This window comes from Argentina anserina, chromosome 1 (genome assembly GCF_933775445.1).
Source record: "Argentina anserina chromosome 1, drPotAnse1.1, whole genome shotgun sequence".
NCBI lineage: Eukaryota > Viridiplantae > Streptophyta > Magnoliopsida > Rosales > Rosaceae > Argentina > Argentina anserina.
The window spans coordinates 21,880,354-21,898,791 of record NC_065872.1 but is presented as its reverse complement, the minus strand read 5'-3'; the positions used below and the strand labels follow the sequence as shown (position 1 = coordinate 21,898,791).

Below are 18,438 nucleotides of genomic sequence, written 5' to 3'. Positions count from 1 at the left end.
GAACGAAGATGACAAAGATGAGAAGGAAAATCGCTGATGAAAAGAATAAGGGTTATGAAAAGATCATAGTTGACAACCTAGGAAGCACGGAAACGTGCATACACCCACGTTTCCCGCTTCTGAAGCGGAACCACTCCGGAATCACTCCGGAAACGTCCGGAAACTCCCGAAAACGCGCCGAAAACGCCCGAAAACGCCCTGAAACGTGTTTCTAGAAAAATGAGTTTTAGAAACGCGGTGGAAACGCGAGTTTCCAAAAAATAAAGGTTTTTTAATGTTTTTTTTATTTGAGATTTTGAGTTACTTAAACTAAAATTTTATTATTATATTTATTTTTTTGTATAATTTATATATATTTATATATATTTTTTATTTCGACGTTTCCAAAACGTACCCGTTTCCTAAAATTTTTGAAAAACACGCTTCCGCGTTTCCAAACGTTTCGCTTCCACGTACCCGTATCCGATTCCATACAGCCTAGTTGACAACCAAGCAATAAAAGAGTTGCTTGTAAAAAAAACATGTTGGAGAAATCAAGCTTTGCCTTCAATATAGAGCAGTACACCTCAAATAAACTGAACATCCAACGTTAGCGTGATGAAGGTAAAATCATGCTAACAAGTTTGGATTCTATAATAGATCCAATGGTTCGTGAATTCTTGAAGATGAGAACGATAAAAATCATACAGAGAAGAGTTTGTGAGTCACAATCACAAGAACTGCCCCTACATTTGTTTACAGTATTTTAATAATTTGAACAAATTCTAAAGTGATTTTGAGACTACTTTTCAATCAGGAAATTTTGGTAGCATATTTCGAGAGGTAATGCTTGGTTTAATTAATAGAGATATGATATGATTTTTTTTTGGATCTTTTGTCTCATATTATTTTCTATTTTTTCTTTCGTTTTTAACCTGTGGTAAGAATTGTGCCTGTGCCCAATTGTGTCGAAAAAACATAAGAGAGACGGTTGGGGGACGGCGGCGCGATCAGTTGGGCGGTGGTAGAAGGAAGAATGCGACGCAAACGAGAATCATCATCGGCTTCTTCAGCTTCAGGTCCGCTCAGAGGTCATCATACCTCGCTGTGTTTAGTAATGACTTCATCAAACTTGTGGGTTTTATTCTGTTCTTCCTTGTGGGTTGCTTCATTGCATTTCTTGCTGTTGTTTTCTTTTCTTATTATTAATAGATTTTTTTTTGCTAATCAATAAGAGAAATGTTTACATATGAGCAGATATGTCTTTTGGGCTCTGAGAATTTTAATGTATATGGCTACTTGAATACTGATGTAGTTAATCTGGGATTGTTAAACTAGTAGTGTAATGCATTTGGTAGCTTGCATCCCTTTGTGAATTGCTTATGGATAATTTGACTTCAGGGTCTCTGGGTGACATATCAGAGGAGGCTGTGGCCAAACTCGTACGACGTGCAAGTAGAAGTGGGAAAAGGAGATGTGAGACTGAACCTTGTTGCAGAGATGCTTTGCGAAAGGTATCAAAGGATGTGAAAGGTGATGGGGAAATCATTCAGTGCTCTTTTACAAAGAGCAGGGAAGGACTGAATGACTCGGATTGGGAAGATGTCCCAGTTCCAGTTTCAAATGCCATGGGTGGTCATGAAGTGACTATTGAAATAAATGACACACCAGATTTCAGAAGCCGGAAACATAGTCGTTGGGCTTCGGTTGAGGATAAGGTACATTGAAGGTCTCTAATTAGCATTTGACATGGAATATATTCTCATGACACTTCTAGTGCCCTGCACAAAGGTTTTAACGTGCCCTGGTTTTCTCCCAGGAAGTGGCTGAACTTGTTCATAAGGCTCATTTACTATGTTTAATTGCACGGGGAAGATTGATTGACAGCGCTTGTGATGACGCTCTTATACAGGTTGTTTTACGGTAATTAGGATAGCTAAGCTGATCATCATGAGTAAATAAACAATCGTAGTTATATGTATTACTAAATCTAAGTGATTGCTCATATTGATACTCTTCTGGAGGTTATGTCCTTTAAGTTACTGTAGCTATTGTCATCGTGATAATCCATGCATATCAAACCATTTTCATATATTTATATATCAGTTCATTATGTTGTGACCAATCTCTAAGTGTGCTTGGTTTGGCAATAAGGAGCATAATGAAAAAAAAACCCATACTAAATTTGTTACTGAAGCACAACAGTTTTCAACTCACAGTACCTGTTACCTTCAAATTTTTGTTTTTTTAATTCATCTTTTCCTTAGTTTTTTTTTTCATTTTTACCTCTTCTCTCTTCCTGCATGTGGAAAAGGCCTCTATTGTTTAGATATAATTGTGAAGAGGAAAATAATTGCCCACTTCTTCCTAAGAAAATTTGATTACTGTGGCAGGCTGCCTTACTATCTCTTCTACCAGAACACTTGCTGCATCTATCCAAGGTTGCAAAACTTACTGCAAAGCATTTGGTTCCCCTAGTATGTTGGGTATGGTTTCAGCTTCACTTGTTATTTTCCTGCATTAGATATGTGGACTTTTTGATCTAGGTAGACTGATAATGTATACTCTCTTCATTGTTTGATGTGTGGTATCATTTTGTTTGATGTGTTACCACACATCAGTTTCAAAATAATTTTCGTGTTAGAACTACAAGTGTGAGGAAATCATTCCATTCGGCTCTTACCTTAGCCCTTGAAACTCGTGAAGGGACTCAAGAAGCGGTGAGTAGTTCCTAATACAATCCCCCTAATGGCTTTTTTTATTTATTTCTGTGAACTTCTTTGAGTCAGTTGTCTTGTAGGCCTAGTCAAGGGAATTTGACATAAAGTGGCACTTATGATATTATTGGAGTCTATAATTGAAAAATTATATTTACAGCGACAATTTCAGTCTGAATTTTATTACTTGGGCGGTTGCATTGTTTATGTAAATCAATTACAACTCTAAGGTGCCATTTTTGTTGCAGATTGCTGCATTGTCTGTGGCACTCTTCAGAGCTTTGAATTTGACAACCCGGTATGATATCGATTATGCCCAAAATTATAATATTATTATCCTTGCAGATGATCACTGCTTGATATAACTATATTCTCTGAATTTGAAGGGAACTCATCATGAATTTTTGTCTTCCTAATGGCATTGCTCTCTCTCATTTCATTTTGGTGAATTTAAAGTTGTGAGTCATCTGTATCTAATAGACTATTGCAGAGTGTTCGTCTAAGTACTGAATTGAGATGGCCTTAGGAAACCACAATATCTCTTTCGTGGTATTTACTGATAATTTTCAAAGGAAACAGTGTAGTAGTAGTAACTGTGTATCTTTACTCAACCCTAATTGTTATACCAAAAAAAAAAGTACATTCAATATTTAGTAAAAATATGCCTCCTGTCTATGCTTAGTTTCTAGTGGTGATCAAAAGAACCATTCTTCTATTATTTTGTTGCATTATTACACAGTACAGATTTGTGCTTCCTGCAAGTCTTTTCCATAAAATTTTAGTGACTTTCTCTGCTCTAAATTTTGATCCTGCAAACTTTCTCTGAAATGCCATTCCTCTGGAAACTGAGATATTAGGTTGGTTGGTGGCACATGAAAAATTGAATACATGTGAGATGCTTCGATGGAGGAGGCACTTCTTGTGTCTGGTGGCAATGATGTGTCGTACATTAACTGAAAGGAGAGAATGCTAATCATACTTTTTTGCCATTTGAATCGGCCTCCTAGATTGGGCTAAAGTTGTATAAGGGGGTAACTCAGGAAGCTTAAATACATATCAAAATGGTCCTGGTATTGGAGAAGGGAAGAATGCCCGAGTGTTGTGAGGGCCTGGTGTCCTTGAAGACTATAAGCGTATTAAACAGAAGTGTTGAGGCTTTTGGGAGAGTAAGATATGAGCGATACCTTGGGCTTCATTCGTCACCTTTTAATAATTTAATTCCTCTTGTAGTTTAAGGAATTGGAGAGCCATGGTAGTTTAAGGGTACTATTTGTTTCTCTTTTGAGAGTTTTGTTAGGTGTCTTTGTTTTTCTTTTGAGTTTTTGCGTATCTCTGTTTTGTGGGCTTCTCGTCTGCGTAACTGTGTTTCCACTTATTTGCAATGACATTTGTGAAAATAACTATTTATTGAAACTAGACAACTCTCCCACGTGTGGTTGTTCTTTCACATTAGGTAAATCTTTTTTTAGTTCACTACTTGGAAAACAAGAAATGGTTGTGATTTTTTGAAGTTTGAACCAACAGAATCATTGTCATGATATTTGAGTTAAGCTAATTGTATGCTCTTTACATCTAAAGAAAATTGTAAAAGCAAGAATAAAAAGATCACATGCTCTACTCCTTGTAATACCATATTTTGCATACATTTATTTGAGGTTGGTGTCAATTTTGAATGTTGCCTCCTTAAAACCAGAGGCTGACAAGCCTGACTGTCCTAGTGAAGGTTCAAGCAGATTGAGTAAGGGAATATTCAGCACTTCAACCCCAATGGTGGCTAGAAGAACTAAGGTCCCTTTGTCTCCTGCTACAAATAGTGAGAGAAAATCTGTCGGTGAAACTCCTAATATGGGTTCATCCAAAAGTAAGGACTGCCACCTTACCAGTAGCAACTGTCCAAAGGTCTTATGCTTATGAGTTGACAGATAAAATGTCAGATATTGTAGGTTGTGAGGAACAAAATGATACCTCTGAAGCATTGCAGGAATCAAAGAGAAAAGGGGATCTTGAGTTTAAATTGCAGATGCAAATGGCTCTTTCCACCACAGCAGTTCGGAGTGTGGAGATAAAAATAGTTTCAGATAATAAAGACTCAAATAGTCATGTTGCAAAAAGATTGAAAAGTACTGTCTGTGAAGAACCACCAATCTCCTCCCAGAGTACCTATAGTGCAGTTGGATCAAGAAAAGAAGGATCACCATTGTTCTGGGCAGAAGTGTACTGCATTGGGGAAAGCTACCTATAGTGCAGTTGGATCAAGAAAAGAAGGATCACCATTGTTCTGGGCAGAAGTGTACTGCATTGGGGAAAGCTCGACTGGAAAGTGGCTGCATATTGATGCTATCAATGCAATTATTGATGGAGAACAGAAGGTCGAAGCTGTAGCTGCTGCATGCAAAACCCCTTTGAGATATGTAGTTGCATTCGCTGGGAATGGGGTCAAGGATGTGACTTGCAGGTTATTGTTTGTCTTTGATTTTATCTGTATTCAGCATTTTAATAATTTTGGCACGTGGTTAAATTTTCCTCTTTTACATAGTTTTTCATGCATTATCAGCTTCCTATTAACACAAATAAGTCGGTTGAGGTTCTTTACGCACTGCAGATTACTGATGGATTTAATTAAAGGCCTAGGATAAGTTTGTCCAGGTGTCTTGCTCTTTCTCCTCACTTTTAAACATCTGGTTTCTTTGTCTCTAGCTGTGTGCATCTATGCTATTGATGGCAATTAGCTGTTATGACTTATTTCTAGTTTCTTTAGGAATGCTTATTATGTCTGTTGTTCTAGAATTTGCTGTTTCCTTTGCTTATTAGGTTATTTCATGGTATTAGGAGTTATTTTCCTAGCTGATTTAGCACTAGTTATAGTTCTTATAAGTAGGAGCTATGTGTTGAGTTAAAGGGCAGACTGGATTATTAAAGATTACTGCCTTCTAAACCTCCTATTCTCTATTCTCTTCTATTCTGAACCCTCTTCTAACCTCTGCCCCTTAGTCACCCTCTGCTCCTACATCAATTTGGTATCAGTAGCCTAACCGGTCTCGCTTCCCTCCATTCCCAGCTGTTTTTTTTTCACAAGAGACACCATGACAGTGAAAGACCTAGAAGAATCCCATGCTGCGCTCAAACTCCAATTTAGTGAACTTACTGAGAACATGGCTATCCTTACCAAGGCTGTGACCAAAGCTCAGGAGCAGAACATTGATTACCTCCATGCTTTCTGTGAGAAGATTCAGAAAGAAATTCACTCAACTTTGGCGGATGCAATAAAGAAGATAGAACCACCTCAGGACAAGCCAGCTGGCTCTGGCCTCCTCCCTACTCCTAAAGGCTTGCAAGATTCTTCCTCAAAACCAGAGGATCACCAACATGATGAGTTCTCTTTGTTTGACCAACCCTTCTCACCGCGACTTGGTCGTCGTTTCCGACAGTTTGAAAAAGGTTCGACAAGTCACAATGACCACCAGTCATATCGCTATGATGACGATATTACTAGAAGAACCAAAGTTGATGCTCCAGAATTCGATGGTCGCATGGATCCCAGTTTCTTTCTTGACTGGCTTACAGCTATGGATGACTACTTCGACTGGTATTGTATGGATGACGAACAACGTGTGCGATTTGCAAAGCTGAAACTGGTAGGTTCTGCAAAGAAACATTGGCAAAAGGTATTACTTCAGTTGCACAATATGGGTGAACCCCCAATCGTCCATTGGACGGAGATGAAACTTCGGTTAAAAGAGAAATACCTTCCTTACTATTATCGCAGTCAACTTCTTGATCAGCTTCTAAACTTCCGACAAGGCTCCCTAACCGTGAGTGCCTACATGGTTCATTTTGACGAGCTCATGCTCCGTTGCGAAATCATTGAAGAACCCTATGTCACTGTGACTCGGTTTCTCAATGGCTTACGAGCTGACATCAAGCGTGAAGTGTCTCTTCACTCTCCAAGCACTATTGACGAAGCCTTCCATAAAGCTTTGGAAGTGGAAAAGTACCTTCGGCCACTCCCTGTTCGTCGTTTTGTTGGTACTGCACCAGCCCCTGCCCCTACCAGTAGCTTTACTTCATCATCATCTCCAACACCTGTCAATCCACAAGTTTTTTCCTCTTCTCGCCCTACACGTCCCTTTGCCTCTCCGAATAGAGCCTCAACTACTTCAACTTTTCCTTCCCAAATTGAGTGCCATTATTGTCATGCCAAGGGACATATTGCTTCTCGTTGTCCCCAACGTACTCTAGCCCTTGCTCATGCTGAACCTGAGTATTGCAGTGTGCATATTACTGAGGAAGTCATTGAACCCCTGGATGATGTTGGAGATCTTGACCTTGAAGATTGCTACAGCGACAGTGTTCCAAATCAACAAATACAAGTCATGCGTTGCATCTACTCTGTTCCTGTTGAATCCGATGCTTGGAAACGTACTAGTATCTTCCATACATTTGTCCCTTGCAACGGACAGCCCTGCAAACTCATCATTGACGGAGGTAGTACCATGAATGTCATCTCTAAGGCCGCTATCAGCAAGTTAAATTTAACTCCAGAACCTCATCCCCACCCTTTTCGCGTTGCTTGGGTTGATAAGACACAATTACCTGTGTCCGAGCGGTGCCGTGTTCCTCTGAAGTTAGGATCTTACTCTGAGGACCTTTATTGTGATGTTCTTCCCATGGAGGTTGCTCATCACTTGTTGGGACGCCCATGGATTTATGATCGTGATATTCGTCACTTTGGAAGAGAGAATACATATATGTTCAATCATGGGGGCACCACCATTACCTTGAAACCTGCCAAACCAACAGTTCGTCCTCCTCCACCAAAACCCTTAATTGAACCTCATAAACTTAATATTTTAACCGCAGGGGAATTTGCACGGGCAAGTGAAGAATCTGGTCTTTTCTATGCAGTAGTATTAAAGGAAAGGTCTGACAACACCTCCTCACCCGAGTCTACTGTTCAACACCTTTTGGATGAGTTCCCTGATGTCATTCCCGACGACTTGCCAAATGCATTGCCGCCTATGCGAGACATCCAACATGCTATAGATCTTGTTCCTGGTGCCCAACTTCCCAACCTCCCTCATTATCGCATGAATCCCACAGAGCGTGCTGAATTAAATAAACAAATTCAAGGTCTTCTTGACAAAGGCTTTATTCGGCATAGCCTCAGTCCTTGCGCTGTCCCTGTTCTTCTTACACCAAAAAAAGATGGTTCATGGCGAATGTGTGTTGACAGTCGTGCAATAAACAAGATCACTGTCAAATATCGCTTCCCTATTCCGCGCCTTGATGATATGCTTGATGATGTTGCTGGGTCTCAATGGTTTTCTAAAATTGATCTTCGTAGTGGTTACCATCAGATTCGAATTCGTTTAGGGGATGAGTGGAAAACTGCGTTCAAGACACCTGATGGCCTTTATGAGTGGTTAGTTATGCCTTTTGGCATGTCTAATGCCCGAAGTACATTCATGCGCGTCATGTATCACGTGTTACGTGAGCATATTGGCAAGTTTTTGGTGGTCTACTTCGATGATATCCTTATTTACAGTAAATCTCGTGAAGAGCATCTTGAGGACCTACGGACGGTCTTTTCTACTCTTCGTCAAGCTAAATTGTATGCTAACCTTAAGAAGTGTTCATTCCTACAACCGCAGGTCCTTTTTTTAGGATTCATTATCTCTGCTGCTGGCGTTAGTGCTGATCCAGAGAAGGTTGCTGCTATTCAGCGTTGGCCCTCACCTCGCACTCTTACTGAAGCTCGTAGTTTTCATGGTCTCGCTTCATTTTACCGGCGATTTATTCGTGGGTTTAGCACTCTTATGGCTCCCATTACTGATTGCATGAAGCACGGTGAATTTCAATGGACCCCTGCTGCTACTCGAGCATTTGAAGTAATTAAACAGAAAATGACCGAAGCCCCTGTTTTACGACATCCAAATCTTTCCAAAGTCTTTGAGGTTGCTTGTGATGCTTCTGGCGTTGGTATTGGAGGTGTCTTAAGTCAAGAAGGTCATCCTATCGCCTACTTCAGCGAAAAACTTAATGAAGTCAGACAACGATATTCTACTTATGACAAGGAGTTCTATGCTATTGTCCGTGCTCTTCGCCATTGGCAGTACTATCTACTACCTAACGAGTTTGTCCTTTATTCTGACCACCAAGCCCTTAAGTACCTCAATTCACAACGCAAACTGACTGGAAAACATGTTGCTTGGACAAAATACTTGCAAATATTTTCTTTTGTCCTTCGTCATAGACCTGGGATTGATAATAAGGAAGCAGATGCACTTAGTCGTGTTGTTGGTGTCTTACAAACCTTACATGTCCAGGTAGTGGGTTTTGATCGCATGAAATCCGAGTATGCGTCATGTCCTGATTTTGGGTCTATATACATGGATGTTTCTACTGGTCACCGTCACAATCACATTGACTTCATTCTCCGCTACGGCTACCTTTTTCGTGGAACACGTTTATGTCTTCCTCGTACCTCTATTCGAGACTATATTGTGTGGGAGATGCATGCTGGTGGCCTAGCTGGTCATTTTGGCAGGGACAAGACTACTTCCCTCTTGGAGGACCGTTTCTATTAGCCATCGCTACGAAAGGATGTTGTTCGTATAGTTTCCCAATGTCGTACTTGTCAATTAGCTAAGGCACGTAAGAACAACACAGGTTTATACACTGCGTTGCCTATTCCTCACACTCCGTGGCATGATCTGAGTATGGATTTTGTTTTGGGATTGCCTAAAACTGCTCGGGGACATGACTCAGTTTTTGTTGTGGTTGATCGTTTCTCGAAAATGGCCCATTTTATTCCTTGCTCCAAGACATCTGATGCTTCCCATGTTGCTAAGTTGTTTTTCAAGGAAGTTGTTCGTCTACATGGCTTACCTCTTTCCATTGTTTCCGATCGTGATGTCAAATTTGTCAGCTACTTCTGGAAGACTTTGTGGAAGCTCTTTGGGACCGCCTTGAAATTCTCCTCTGCTTTCCACCCCCAAACTGATGGACAAACTGAGGTTGTTAACCGTAGCCTGGGTAATCTGCTTCGTTGCTTGGTTGGTGACAAACCCTAAACCCTAAACCTTGTGCTTCCTATTGCTGAGTTTGCTTACAACAATTCTGTTAACCGATCTACTGGGAAGAGTCCTTTTGAGGTGGTCCATGGAATTTCTCCTCGTCAACCTGTTGATCTTATTCCTCTTCCCGCTGATTCCCGTACTTCTGATTCAGCAGCTGCATTTGCTGAGCATATTCGTGATGTGCATGCTGAGGTTCGTCGCCAAATCTCTTTTAAGTGTTGACACCTATAAAGCTGCTGCTGATGTTCATCGCCGTATTCAGGAGTTTCAAGTAGGTGATTATGTAATGGCTCGCATATGCAAGGAACGCTTTCCTAAATGGTCATTTAAAAAATTACATGCTCGTTCTATGGGACCTTATCAGGTGCTGAAGCGGCTCGGCTCCAATGCCTATCTTCTGGACCTACCTTCCACCTTGAGCATTAGTCCCATTTTCAATGTGGCTGATCTTGTTCCTTATCGTGGTACCTTTACACCTCCCCTTGCATCTCCAGGTACTTTTGCTAACACCCCTGCTAAGGCTCCTAGCCTTCCCTCTTCTGGTTCTCTTCACTCGGATCAGATTGCTGACGTCCTTGATCATGAGTATGTCACTTCCTCCTCCGGCGGGTTTCAGCGTTTCCTTGTCCGTTGGGCCACCCGCCCTGCTACTGATGCTACTTGGATCACAGACGATGAGTTTCGTCTCCTGGATCCTTCTCTTTTGCAGCAGTTTCAAGATCATCTTCGCGCTGAGTCCAGTTCCAGTTCTCTTGCCTTGCCAGCCAGCCGCCCTCCTATTATTCATACCTACACACGTCGTCGTCATCCTCAAGTTGTTGTTTTCCTCGACGGTGTCGAGTCTTTTTCGCTGGGGGAGAATGATGGCAATTAGCTGTTATGACTTATTTCTAGTTTCTTTAGGAATGCTTATTATGTCTGTTGTTCTAGAATTTGCTGTTTCCTTTGCTTATTAGGTTATTTCATGGTATTAGGAGTTATTTTCCTAGCTGATTTAGCACTAGTTATGCACTAGTTATAGTTCTTATAAGTAGGAGCTATGTGTTGAGTTAAAGGGCAGACTGGATTATTAAAGATTACTGCCTTCTAAACCTCCTATTCTCTATTCTCTTCTATTCTGAAGCCTCTTCTAACCTCTGCCCCTTAGTCACCCTCTGCTCCTACATCAGCTATAGCCTATAGGAATTGAACCCATTTCATGAAGTGGGTAGTTGGTGCAAAAAGTAAATCATTCTCTGGCTATCATGATCCACCACATCAGGGAAGTGACGGTATCGTTACACAGATTTAATCTGTTCAATTTCTTGTTTCCAGTTTGTGCTTTCATAAATCAGATCTGGAAAGACCTAAAACTTCCAAAGTAAGCACATAGCCTTCACTGTAACAAATAAAAACATGACGTTCACAGTAGATTAAGCACATAAGTCGTAGTTAATCTGGGTTAAGTTTGAGTTTTGACACTTTGGGTGAGGTACTTGAGAATATTTGACTTACATTTGCAAAGAAGAATATATATATATATATATATATAGGAGAATTTTCAGGTGCGGATGTCCGTATCTTACGTAAGGTACGGATTCGCCGATTCCGGCGACGGCAGGCTGGAACGGCGGGGCGGACCATGACAGCCACACTCCCCACCTCTCGGCGGTCCCGTCTGTGCCGGTCGGAGCTCCATCGGCGACTCACGGAGGCCGGAATCGCGAAATTGCCGGAATCTGCCCAAAAACTTGATTTTTGCAGATTCCGGCCTCCATGGATTGCCGATTGAGCTCCGGCCGGCACATACGGGATCGCCGGGAGGTGGGTAGTCCGGCTGTGCTGGTCCGCCGCGGCGTTGCGGCCTGCCATCGCCGGAATCGGACGTCCGCACTTGATGTTGTACATGGCTGTGTGCATGTGTGATTGAAGTTGCTGTATCATTTGATACTAGCATGTGTATTTCTAACATGTGATGGACCTGTCTGTTGATCCAAAAATGTTGTATTATCTTCTAGGACAATGTAGTTCTTGTCAATCAGCTTCAGAGTTGTATTATTACTGTTATTGGTGCTTTTTGGTTACTCACTGGTATCAGCATTTTTATATACTCAAATCACAGGTACTGTCTCAAGTGGTATCAGATAGCAGCTCAACGAGTAAATCCACTTTGGTGGGATCAGATATTGGCACCACTGAGAGAGTTGGAGGTGAGAGCAACAGGAGGCATGGTCTATCTGGAGAATAATCACACTGGTTCCTCATCTGAACATATTAGAGAAAATCTTTCGAACGTCTCTGGTAGTGCAGAAATGAATTATCTTCCTAGAAATGATATATATCTCTTTTCTCATATAATTCTGACAATTGCATAGTTATACGGTTTTTACATTGTGCAAGATCTGGACTTCCATCTGCAGGCCTATAAAAATCATCACCTTTATGCTATCGAAAAATGGTTTACCAAGCATCAGGTACTCCATCCTAGAGGGCCAATTCTGGGGTTTTGTTCCGGTCATCCAGTTTACCCTAGGACATGTGTGCAAACTCTAAAGTCAAAGCACAAATGGCTAAGGGAGGGGCTGCAAGTTAAATCAAATGAGCATCCTATCAAGGTCTGGTCTGGTTAAACATGTTAAATTCATGGTGATGCAGTAAAACTGTTAGGTTTAATGTTGTTGTCATTTACAACTGCCTCACTCTTCCCATGTTGATTCTCTAGGAGTTGAAACGTTCTATCAAGCTTCAAAAAGTTCTTGAAGATGATGATTATGTTGGGGGTAATTCAATTGGAACTATTGAACTTTATGGGAAGTGGCAACTGGAACCATTGCATCTGCTTCATGCTATTAATGGAATTGTGCGAAAGGTATATTGAATCATATATTACTGTTGATTTGTATTGCAAATGCAGATGGGTGATGAATATGCATCACTTTTCCTTGCATAGAACTGGTTGATAATACTTTACTTAGCCTTCCATGTTACATTGTATACGTAGAGAAAGCCGGAGATTAGCACTGTACACACTTTCTGTTTGCTTTTTATATTCTGTGCTTTGATGAACAATGCGAATTGGAATTTTGTAAATTTTTTTGTCATTTTGGCTCCTCTGAAGATGAGGTGTTCCTTGTACATTTTGAGATTGTGTACTCTTCTTTATTCAATTTCTAGTTATCTGCTCGTTCCTGATCAAAGCTGTTGTTCAAAATCATCTTTTAGGCTTATGCAGAGGAACGGGACAGAAGAGAGGCTGCAGAAAAGAAAAGATATGAAGCACAAGCTATTTCACGGTGGTATCAGCTTCTGTCTTCCATTTTAACTCGGCAGAAGATACAAAATCGTTATGGGGAGTCTTCATCTAGAGCATCAGCTGAGACTGAAAATGCGAGTGTTAAACTTGATGTACAGCCTGGTGGTGGTCAGAATGCTGAGGAACCTCTTGGATCCCTGCAAGGAGCCCTACATGAAAATACACTGGATGATCCCACCATCGTGCTGGAAAACCATGAGCATGTATTCTTGACAGAGAACCAAAGTTTTGATGAAGACAACTTGGTAGTTACAAAAAGGTATCTCTGTGGATTTTCAGTGCAAGTGGAAGAACTATAGCATGGCCACTGAACTAATATTTCTCGGAGTTGGAAACCATGGTTCTTGTTGCAATCTAAGAATGTTTCAGAATTGCCAGATGAGTGGGTTGCTATAGTTCTCAACTCTTGTCAGGGGCTGACCTCACAACGAAGAACAAGCTACCATGTGTTTTTGGCGTCCACTCTGACTTTAATTAAGGCGAGCTAGATGTGAACGAAAAGTAGTGTACAGAAAATTTGAGGCCGTCCTTTTTCCCTAGAAATGGTCAAGGACTAAAGGGTACGATGTTTTTGTTTAAATCTGGCCTTTGGTATTGTTTTGAGTTGATATATGACAGGAAAGTTGAAAGGGAAAGAGGAAATGAAGATGTGAATAGTTGTGTCCTTTTCCGAGTCATGGACTATACCTGAGCATCCCCAAGCTCTGGTCTTCCCATATTCCCCTTCATATTATCGACCATGACCATTTTAATGCAAAACAAAACAATCAACGAAGTAGACTTGACAATTTATGCCTGCAGTACCATTGGTGACTCCAATTCTTAAGATGCACTGTTGCAAGAAAAAAAGAAGAAGGAACATAGAGTGAGCAGAACTTTTGACCGCATCATGCCGCAACCAAGTCTCAAACTATGCTTCCTTCCCATGAAAGCCACTATATGAAATAGGCACAGCAATAGAAGACTGAAACATGATCCTCCACAATTTTGCCACTTTCAAATAAAGCATGAACATCCCTAAGGATCACTTCCACTATTTGAAATTCGGCACAACATTAGAGATGACAATCATAACATAAATACTCAAGATAGCAGTCATGTCCTATAGGATATAACTGAAACAACAACTTCATTACAGATTGTTCAAGCAGTTAAGATCACACCAGACACAACTAACTAACAACACAGCAATTGCATCCCTACGCAGAGAATGAGGATCATAAAGACTAAGAACACTAAAACAGAACCACTAATATAAAATCTACTGCTGAATGGTCACTTCAGTAAATGAATCCTTCACCTTAGGAGGTCTACCCCTCGGCTTCCCAGTCTCTGAATCTGTTAGGGTTGTCGAGCCACTTAAACCTCCAGTAGGCCGAGCCATCTTCCTCGGCCTTCCTCTAGGCTTTCCACTCCCTGGAGACGACTTAACCTTGGGAGGTCTTGGAGGTGCATTAGGATCCTTAGGCGGGCGTCCCCTGGGCCTTCCGGTGCCCAAGTTAGCAACCTGTGGCTGGTCTGGATCCTTGGGTTTCGGTGGCCTCCCACGCCCCCGTCTTGGTGGCGCATTTGGGTCAGACTTTGTGTAGTTGTTCTTCCAGAAAACAAGCTCACCGCTGTCTTTCATTTTGCTGAGATGATCAGACAGTATCGCAGAGTGTCCTGCTGGCAATTCTCCATAAGTTGATTCAATAAATCTTGATATTGAGGATCTGTTTGAGCCATTACTCTCATTCAATTCTTCTATTGCCTTGAGAATCATCTGCAATACAACAAACTGATCTATTAGCCAAAAACTTCTTCCTCATTCCCAATTCAACATTGCTTGCTTCGCCTCATCAGAAAAAAAAAAACAAAACAGAACGAAGGTAGAAAAATTGATATGGTCATCAGTTTTAGCTATGATTTCCAACAAAAAAACAAAACCCAACTTGTAATTTCATCAACTGCTTCAGTTCTAGAAAAAGCAGAACCAAAGCAGCGAAAAACATTGTGGAAATTTTAGAAAATCCTAAACTTGGTAGTCACATAATATCAAATTGAACAAAAACACGCATATAATTTCTCTTATAAAACACAGAAAACACTGTGATTTTATTTACACAATGCAGAACCCTCTCCCAAATCCAGAAAGGAATTACATCAGACATGTGAAAATAAAATACAGGAAGAAATTAAAAAAAAAGTGGGGGAATTGGAAAGAGAAGATAGATGCGGACCTCAGGATAGGGAGGAAGCGATGGGGGTTTCTTGACCTCTTCAGTCGCCATGAAATGTGAGAAACTGAGAAAAGAACAGTCTTTCTTTCTTCTTCTTCTCAACTTAAGGGCAGCTACAACACCACCTTGTGTTTCAAACTTGGATTTGGCAGATTTAAAGTGACCAAAAAAGGATAAAAATAACAAAATATAATAATCCCAATATGGACGGCTGGGAACCATCCAGTGGACAAAAGCAACGGTTCGGAGAGCCCTTCCTCTGCCACCACGTTTCTTTCTTTTTTGATAGAAAAATTAGCCCATGAAGCTTCCTTTTTTTTTTTTTTTTTCCTCATGTTCTTATGATCATTCATTCAAGGAGTTCCCCTGGGTTGGGTTCTTGAGTTTTATCCGAACGAGGTTTTGATAAGGCCACCGTTAGTTTAGGTTTAGAGAATAAGACAATAAGTGATGACATTTAATCATTTTTATCTTTTGGATTTCAGTTACAAGTACGTTTTTTTTAGTGAAGACTGGAAATATCTTGTGTCCTCTTTTGTTTTATGGCTCTCTTAATGAATTTTGGAGTATCATTGTTGACTCTCCGGTACTCGTATCATCTGTACTTATGCTCGATGCATATATGTTCATTTTTTTTCTCAAGAAAAAAAAGGAAGGAGTTCCATTCATATTTATCAACCAAGACTGGTCCTTCTTCCAAACGCAGAAAAAGACAGAAATTAGTAGTTCATGTCTTCTGTGCAAAGGGAACAGAAAACAAGAGGATAGCTAGCTGTAATGACAGAAATTAGGGAAGGAAAACCAAAGGGACTCAGCTTGAGTGGGTCTGAAGTAATCACAGAAACATACTAGGTCACACGCACACCGCATGTTCCTTGTGATCACCTGTTTTAGGTAAATGCAGCCATTAACAAGGATCATTGTTGTACTAGTTGCTCCCAAAAGACATGCTAGTTACGGCTCTGGCTGCAGATCGCTTATGAATTTGCTTTATGCACCTGCACAATCACCAAGCTCAAATGTTAACTAACATATACAACCTTAATTTATGACTAATCGGATGTATATCAGATCATGCAGGAATTCCTATATTGACTAAGAGAGAATCGTACCATCATAAAACTGATTTTATGTTTGTAAGAAACTTTTCTATTTCGCCAAATTAGTTCCCATAAAACTTTTCTATTTTATGTTTGGTATAAGAATGACTACTACCTCTTCTTATTGTATCAAACTATCAATTACCTGCAGATTCATCTATGTTTCTTAGGTGGAGTTCAACATCCCTCAAATCTCGGAGATGTTGCAAGCTCTCTTGAAGAAGATCCATCCCGCTGTCATCTTGGTTTATGGAGCTCATACAGTGCCTTAGAAACTCCGTGTCTCCTTCAAGAGCTTGTAGTCTGTCATAAACACGATCGACCTCCTCCTCAATGGCTATTCTGGTTTCATGCAATTCAGAATTGGTCGCCGAGTTATACATTGCACCAGATTCAGTTCTGACTTGTTTATCATTTGTTAAACCTTCTTCAGCTTCATTATTCTCAGCTGCTACACCCAAAAGTGGAAGAAGCCTCTTTGCCATGGATGCCAATGTTATTTTCTCATCTGATATTTGTTTTTCTTCGAAACTGCTGGAATCCTGATTTCCTTCAGTGATTTTTGAGCAATTCTCGGCCAAGTTAGCATCCTGAGAGTTGTCCTCATTTTTACTCAACACTATTAGCCTATTTTCCAATGCTTTAAGCTGATCCAGAATTGACAACCTCTCTTCCTGGAAGCCTGACAATGAGGTATCAAGAATGCTCATTTGCTTGACACAATCCAGTGCCATTTCTTTCAAACTTAATGTTGCTTCATCATCTGGATTATTGGTGTTACTGCATTCTTCAGGGAAAGAACTATCTTCATCCCTTGCTTCACGACTAAGATCAATGGATAGTGCATCACTATCCCAAGATTGGCTGCAGGAAGAATTTCTACTTTCTTTACTTTTATCTTTGGTTCTGCTCATGATCCTTGTCTTCTCTTTTTCCTCATAATCCAGGACTTTCTTCTGATAAATTTCCAGTTTCTTCTCTAGCTCTTGTTTTTCCCTCTCCATTTTGTTCATCAACTCATTCAAAAGTTGCAAGGCTTCTTGATCATACTCAGATTGTTCTTCCATCATTCTCTGATATTGCAGTGCCTCCATCTGCATTGCTGCCTTCTCTTCCTGAAGCCTTGTTATCATAGCCATAGTCTGGTTCGCAGCGACGGCAGACGCACTTCTCTCTTCCTCTAGCTCTGCATATAAAGCACTTAAAGCTTTCCTTTCATTCTTCAACGCTTCTTTCAGCTGTTCAATTGTTGTTACAGGTTCTCCACCATTCGTCACACTTGCCACACTTCCATCTGCTCTACATTCTTTATTATCATTCGCCTTTTTGTACATGTAATGGACAGTGTGTATACAATTTTGTCTGCATACGAACCTCTCATCCTCAGGTTCACTAGGCTCTGACCACATTAATTGATTTTCAGTTATACTTGTTTTGTCTTCCAACATTAATTGTCCTGTAGACCCTGTACATGTTTAAACCAAACTGTTTTATAATAACACAGTTATTTAGAGTACCACTGGTTGAATCTGCAAAAATATATGAACTTGATCGAGATTTACCAACATCACTGTGAGCTGGGGATGAATGAGGCACATTAAATACTTCAAGGAATGGCACTGAAGAATCCTCTAGTGCTTGAGGCCGATCAGCAGCATGGTCTATTACTTGTGTGTGTGATCGATTTCTTAATGTGACAGTCAAAATTCTATCTTCTTTAGGTGCTGCATGCATTTTTAAATATTAGAGTGTATAACATAATACAGCGCTATTTTATCTGGAAAATGCACCAGACTAATAAAACTGGGGTGTATATAGTATATACTACAGGCATATAGTATATACTACAGTTCCACCAGACTAATAAAACTGGGGTGTATATAGTATATACTACAGGCATAATTCACTTTTCTACATCATACCTCAAATTATTCCGTCTATATATTCAATTGATCATAATTAATTATTTCTAACATATAATTAAGTGACTAGCAGGGAATGATGAAACATGAGTTGTCAAGAGTGGCAGGCATGATGAAAAAAGCACCAGAA

General features: G+C 40.4%; 3 protein-coding genes across 4 annotated transcripts; 1 reads left to right on the top strand and 2 right to left on the bottom strand.

Annotated features, from left to right (window-relative positions):
• The first annotated feature begins 932 nt into the window (after positions 1 to 932).
• LOC126792053 (DNA repair protein RAD4) lies at positions 933 to 13,748 on the top strand. The gene is given in 12 exon segments (XM_050518557.1): positions 933 to 1,058; positions 1,381 to 1,697; positions 1,799 to 1,891; positions 2,373 to 2,465; positions 2,601 to 2,699; positions 2,945 to 2,994; positions 4,352 to 4,585; positions 4,587 to 4,852; positions 4,929 to 5,151; positions 11,877 to 12,369; positions 12,477 to 12,623; positions 12,977 to 13,748. Coding segments are annotated over 12 exon segments (2,448 nt in total). The 5' UTR covers positions 933 to 1,015; the 3' UTR covers positions 13,367 to 13,748.
• Positions 13,749 to 14,111: 363 nt separating this feature from the next.
• LOC126791912 (HMG-Y-related protein A-like) lies at positions 14,112 to 15,422 on the bottom strand. The gene is made up of 2 exons (XM_050518411.1): positions 15,287 to 15,422; positions 14,112 to 14,829 (listed from the first exon to the last, which is right to left on the bottom strand). The coding sequence occupies exons 1-2, from the start codon at positions 15,335 to 15,337 to the stop codon at positions 14,329 to 14,331; spliced, it is 552 nt and encodes a 183-aa protein (XP_050374368.1). The 5' UTR covers positions 15,338 to 15,422; the 3' UTR covers positions 14,112 to 14,328.
• A 644-nt stretch (positions 15,423 to 16,066) lies between these two features.
• Positions 16,067 to 18,139, bottom strand: LOC126791800 (myosin-binding protein 3-like). 2 transcript variants are annotated; one of them, XM_050518294.1, is made up of 3 exons: positions 17,949 to 18,139; positions 16,532 to 17,842; positions 16,067 to 16,284 (listed from the first exon to the last, which is right to left on the bottom strand). In XM_050518294.1, the coding sequence occupies exons 1-3, from the start codon at positions 18,118 to 18,120 to the stop codon at positions 16,277 to 16,279; spliced, it is 1,491 nt and encodes a 496-aa protein (XP_050374251.1). In that variant the 5' UTR covers positions 18,121 to 18,139; the 3' UTR covers positions 16,067 to 16,276. The 2 variants fall into 2 exon arrangements, with proteins under 2 accessions (XP_050374251.1, XP_050374245.1); XM_050518288.1 differs by having other exon boundaries at positions 16,068 to 16,284; positions 16,532 to 17,851.
• Between the last annotated feature and the right edge of the window lie 299 nt (positions 18,140 to 18,438).